The sequence below is a fragment of the Palaemon carinicauda genome, chromosome 39 (genome assembly GCF_036898095.1).
Source record: "Palaemon carinicauda isolate YSFRI2023 chromosome 39, ASM3689809v2, whole genome shotgun sequence".
NCBI lineage: Eukaryota > Metazoa > Arthropoda > Malacostraca > Decapoda > Palaemonidae > Palaemon > Palaemon carinicauda.
In genome coordinates, this window is record NC_090763.1 from 46,483,984 (window position 1) to 46,489,983 (window position 6,000).

At 41.1% G+C, this 6,000-nt stretch overlaps 1 protein-coding gene across 3 annotated transcripts in view; it reads right to left on the reverse strand.

The window, feature by feature from the left end:
* The window catches only part of LOC137631161 (microtubule-associated protein futsch-like), a 33,750-nt gene that overhangs the window by 24,280 nt on the left and 3,470 nt on the right, over positions 1 to 6,000 (reverse strand). Inside the window, exon 2 of one of the 3 annotated variants that reach the window (XM_068362864.1) lies at positions 5,852 to 5,936. The exons of 1 other annotated variant lie outside the window; for it this stretch is intronic. In XM_068362864.1, the coding sequence (XP_068218965.1) occupies positions 5,852 to 5,866 (15 nt within the window). In that variant the 5' untranslated portion in view covers positions 5,867 to 5,936. One more of the 3 variants, XM_068362865.1, reaches the window with a different exon arrangement.

The following is a 6,000-nucleotide window of genomic DNA, read 5'->3' on the forward strand; positions in this document are numbered from 1 at the left end:
GGGCATGGATGAGTCCAAAGCACTTTGTTGGAATCCCTGGGGAGGAGACCACTCAGAAGGCCGTCTCTCCCGCGGGTAGGAGGGACGATCAATCTATTTTTCTCCTGTCTGCAAATCTCATCGTGGGCGAGGAGCTTGATGAGTAGAAGATAGTGAAGGGGATCTATCCCTCAAAAGGGAAGAGCGGCCCTCCCTCAGAAGAGAAAGTTGTTCAACACCTGAAGACCTCTGGAAAGCACACCTCATCTCTCTTCCGGCTTAGCAAACTCAGCCAAAAAATAAATTCCATTAACCACCCTTGGGATGTAGCCGAGTTCACCTTGACAAGTTACTCCGAGGAGTGCTCGTCAGCAACTAACTACTCGCATAAATTTGTATTAAGAAAAATCACTTACAATTTCAAATGAGTTGAATATGGTTAAAGACACTAGCAGTAGATCTGGATGTTGAGGAGCCACTGACCTACTTATAATCATACTAAATTAGGAGTTCTGTTAGGATTAAATTACTTACTTCAAAACTTGCACCATGCACTAATTTTAGCTAGATCTCTATCAAGGAATTCAGCAACCACAGGTCTACAATCAGAAGATGAAAATGATGGAGAGAGATTAGCATCATCTGAATATACAATCGTGTATCCTGGACCAAACCACACATGCATACATATTAGTATGAAAAGTAATAAATGGGCTAAGCACACTAGCCTGAGGAACACCAGATATTACAGCCCTATAGTCACTATGGTGCTCATTAACTACTCCGTGTAATCTATTACTTACAAATTCTATAAAGATGCTCAGAAATGACCCAACTACTTCCATCTGCTTAAACTTAAAACAAGCACCTCATGACTGACATAGTCAAAGGCAGCACTAAAATCAAGGCCAATTATACATACTTCCTGACCACAATCAAAAGAATTTCTGATTTCTGTACAGCCTTAGAAATTATTAAAAGGGCATCACATGCTCCAAAGCTTTTGTGAAAGCCTAACTGCAAGCTAAAGAACAGGTGATTACCTTCAGCATAGCTATTTAAACATTTGGCCAAAGGACGTTCAAAAACTTAAGATAATGTGAGAGTTGTGAAAGTTGCACAATAATCAGCAGGGATAGAACTCCCAGACACAAATATATCTAATGGAGCAATATTACTAATCCACCCCAATCCCCCCAAAAAATAGGCAAAAATAGCATCATCTTGCTAACTTGTAAAAAATAAAACAACTTTGGAACTAAGCACAGTGGGATTCCGAATCAAAACCAGTAGGCCCCAGATCAAGCCACAATTACTGTGCGAGCAATTTCAGATAAAAACATAAAATTACTGATTACGTGACCAAGGGATAGAATTTTGAACGGGCCCACAGTACTGAGGTATCAATAGCAATTGTGTAGTCCCTTCTGTCCTAGCTTGGGTGGAGCAGGGGTTTGACTGCTGATCTATGTATTTAAGTTTGGTCTCTAGGACATGTGCAACCCCACAACCTTCTTGACTCTGCTGTTCATGAGCAACATTTCAATAGCACATAATCACTCCAGTCTTTAATGCAGCGCTGCTACACAAAATGAAAAAGATCCCTATTTTCAGGACCTGTCACTCCAGGGGATCAAGCCGCAACCCATGTAAAAAAAAAAAATAAATTAAAAAAAAAGCAATTTCAGCATTCTTAAAATAGCTTCTCCATCAACAAAAGTAGTGGCAATTCCCATACACAGCACAGCTCAAAAAACCATGGATAAGAAAACTATGAGTATCTGCCCCTGCCCTTCCTCAATGATACACAACTGCTGCTTCTTGCCTTCAGCTCTTCTTTATAGGGTGACTGTTTCTAGTCAGCCTTCTCCATCTTTCTCTACCTTGTATATCTTGTTCTCTTAGACCCTTTCCCTTCACCTCATTCAATAGAGTGTAATTTATCTTTCCACCTGAGCTTTGACCTTCCCCTTTCCCCTACTCCTGCCCTTCACCTCCATGTTCATAGCCCTTTTACATACATGTTCATATTCTATCCTCATGACATGACTGGGCCTAAACCATTTCAGCCTTCTTTCCTGGGCTTTCTTTGAAGCCTCTTATACTTTGACTGTCCCCATGATCAATTCATAATGGACATCTTTTTTGTGACACCACAGCCAACTCAGCATTCTCATCTCGGCCACTTCCACTCTTCTTTTTGGTTCTTTCTTAATTGGCCAAGTCTCTGCCCCATAGAGCATGGCTGGTCTAACTATTGTACTCTTTTATAAACCTTTCCCTTAACTTTTGCACCGATCCTCCTATCACAAAGTATCCCCAATGACTTTCTCCAATTCATCCATGCACACTGAATTCTCTGACAGACTTTTGCATAGTGGTGGGGAGAAGCAACAGCCCCCCATGCTCACTCACAACTTTTTCACTTTGATTACAGACAGGACTTCGCCTAGGAGTTGGTGATGGCAAATAAAAAACATATAAGAAATATACAGGTTTGTATTGTCAGAAAAAATGAAAATCATTTCCAAATTTGTGATTTGCTCCTACATAAGAATGCAAACCCTATGTTCTTTTACATAGGAAGACACACTACAGTAGATGGAAGCCCCTTCAATTGGCCGAAAATTTTCCCAGAATTGTAGCATACGTGCGTGAAAATGTGAGGGATGTGCATTCTGACACCTCGTGAACCAGTGGTTTTAAAATACCAATAGGTTGATGGTACGTAGTAAAAGTGAATATGAGCGTAAGAACAAAATAGTTACTGTCAATGGGTTTGTGCTTAATGTATACATAAATCATCTAAACTACCCCTCGTAAGGAGATTGGAGACATGACTTGAATATAAATATATTCTAGTTAGAAGCTAAAGAGGGGATTGCCTGCAGTCATAGTTCTAGCAGACAATCTCCTGATGCTATACCACATGAGAGGGTAAGATGAAAAAAAGAAAAGGCCAACCATCATTTTACATTTATAAAAGACTTACACTGTTACTACTGCCCTTGAACGATTGCTAATACTGTAATCATGTGAGGAGCTTAGACAGCTATACCAATTTCAGTCCAATTACCACAGGCCTTATCACAAAGATGTCAAAAGACCTGTCGGTCATGTCTTGCAGGTAATGAGTAGTGAAGGTGGCTTGTCGTGTCCATTCCCCTACTTGGAAAGACTGTATCACAGAGAGGTTCTTGAATGCCTGTGATGTACTTATGCCCCTGACATCATGAGCAGTAGGTTGAGAACTTTGACGTGAAGGGGAAGGATGGACAGATTGGTCAAGAGGCGATGGTGTTCCTCGTAACCGTTTTCTTAGCCTTGCTCGAACTAACGAACAAGTGTCTAACCTGCAAGTCACAAAAGCAGTTATTCAGGATCATTAACTACCTCCCAAAGACTTAAAATCTGGAAGGAACTGAACCTGGGATAAAAAACAGCCAGATTTTGACCCCTATCAATGAACACGGACGAAGCCAAATGTAACCTCTCCCCATCGCCTTGAATGGGCGATGTCGTAAGCAAGACGATGCAACTCGCTTACCCTCTTGGCAGAGGCTAAGCGAGAAGGAAGACTTTTAAGTGCGAGATTACGGTTTGAAGCCTAACGTAAAGGCTTGTAATGTGCTCCTTCCAAGGAACGGAAGACTTTCACCTCATTCCACGAAGGTGGTCTCTCTTCTGACTGAGGTCAAGATTATTCAAAACTCCAAATGAACATAGACAGCTCTAACGACAAAGAAATATCTAGCCCCTTCAGTCTAACGATCTGACTCAAGGCTGAGCAGCAACCTTTCACCGCTGAGACAGAGCAGAGCTTTTAGGGGTAGAGTGGAGAGACAGCTCTTCCACAACACAAACAAAAGAAGATAACCCACTTAGCTTGGAAGACAGAGGTTGAGAACCCCCTGCGATACCCAGACATGTATTCCCACTGTTCCCAAAAAGCTTCTCTCTAAGAGATGCTGGCTAACCTCCAGGTGTGAAGACGTAGGAATCCCAGAGCCCAATGGTAATTCTTGGCGTGATGTAGCAGTAGGAAGTCATGTAATAGGGGTAGCTCCCTCAAGATTTCTGTCAGTAGCAGTAGAAGGTTCAGGAACCATTCTACCTGCTGCCAAAACGGTACTATTAATGTCATCAATAGATTGGTTGAACAATCTCACCCTGTTGAGGATCCTCCTCATTAGGCAGAACAGGGGAAATGCATACACGTTTAGGTAGGTAATCGCTCAGATGTCCTGTAAAAGCTGATTGTGCGTCTGGTACCGGAGAACAGTACACCATAAGCTTCCAGTTCAGAGATGTTGCAAACCGATCTATCGTTTGTGAACTCCACAAGGTCAAAACTTCGTTCATTATCCGAGGATCCAAAGAACATTCGGAAGCTACGATCTGGGCCTTCCTGTTCGATTTGTCTTCAAAGATTTTTTTTTTCTTTTTTTTGCCAGGGATGAACCTGGCTGACAGGAATATTGCATTGTATTTTGCCCATTGTAGTATTTCAATGGGTAGCTGGCAAAGATGATGTGAAATAGTACCTCTGTTTGTTTAGACATGTCACAAAGGTCGTGTTGTCACTTATCAGCACTAACTAGTAGCCTGAAAGGAGAGGTGTTAGAAATGTTAACGAGCAAGGGGAGTTGCTTTCAACTCCAGGAGGTTTATGCAGCAATGACAGTCTGACTTGGGCCATAGCCCAAAGATCACATGGTATAGCAAGTGAGCACTCCACCCCTCATGATGCATCAGTGAAGAGAATCAAATTGGCAGAGGGGAAATGAAGATGTACCCATTTGAGAAGGTTTGAATCCAAAATCCTTCAACTCAGAACTTTCTTTTGCTCTGATCCTACAGAATGAATGTGCTTAGAGGATCTCAGCTTTGAGACTAAAACGTTTTCAGTTGCCACTGAAGAGACCGCATAGGACGGCAACTGTTGGGTACCATGCGTACCAAGGAGGCTGGTGACCCAGCAAGAGCATCTGATCCTGAGACTTCAGAGGAGGCTGCCTCTATAGCAGTAAAGGTGTTCACTATTATCAAACCTAAAGAATAAAAAAGACATGATATAATCAAGTTTCCAATACCAGGAATAAAACCAAGAGTTATTTTTAATGTCACAGCCAGTTAGGAAAGTGGAAGGAGACGTCTGTCTTCAACCACAGCCGAGATCAAAGTGGAGAAAGTATAAGTGAGTGGGGGGCAGTGCTTCTCCCCGCTACCACTGGTAATGACCAGACGGTTGTTGACACTTCAGTAAAGTTTAGCTATATGCCAGCTTGTGCTGCTATCATCTTCCTATGCAAAGAACGTAGGGTTTGTAAACTTGTGTAGAAACAATTAAAAAAACCAGTATAATATACACCTCAATCTATTGATTTTGTCATTTTAGGCTTGACAAAAAAAAAATATTCTCTACCTCATAATATTTATCACTGAACTGAATATTAAAATTGGTTATTACAATGTACCAGTACACAAATTTCAGTTCAAATCAACAATTCTATAGCACTACAGTACTTCTGGGGCTACAATTCCCATAAAGATATGAAAGAAACAAGTGCCATTGTATTACCTCCATACTAATGGATTACATGTTACTAAATCTCCATTGGAAAATTCTACACCTAGGAGAACAAACAAAAACAGTACTACCTTCCCAATAAGCCCATAAAAACAAACATATCACACTATAGAGAAACCAAAACATACCAAGAAAAACATACACCAAGCACATTCAGTATAAAGAATCCGTCACGGTTCAAAGAGATCCTTCCGGGGTTGCACTAGAAGAAAAACTATGTCACTCAAACAAAATGTAGCCACTGTGCAAGGCAACCATCCAAACTTCTCTCAACACACTGACCTGTATATTGTTCATTGCAAATCAATCACACCTATCTCTCCGTTGAATACGCAAAGTAATTCGTATACAATGGATCATCATATACCTGAAAGAAAAACATCATTAGAAGGGAAGTATAAAACAGGTGTATACTGGATTACTGGCAATAC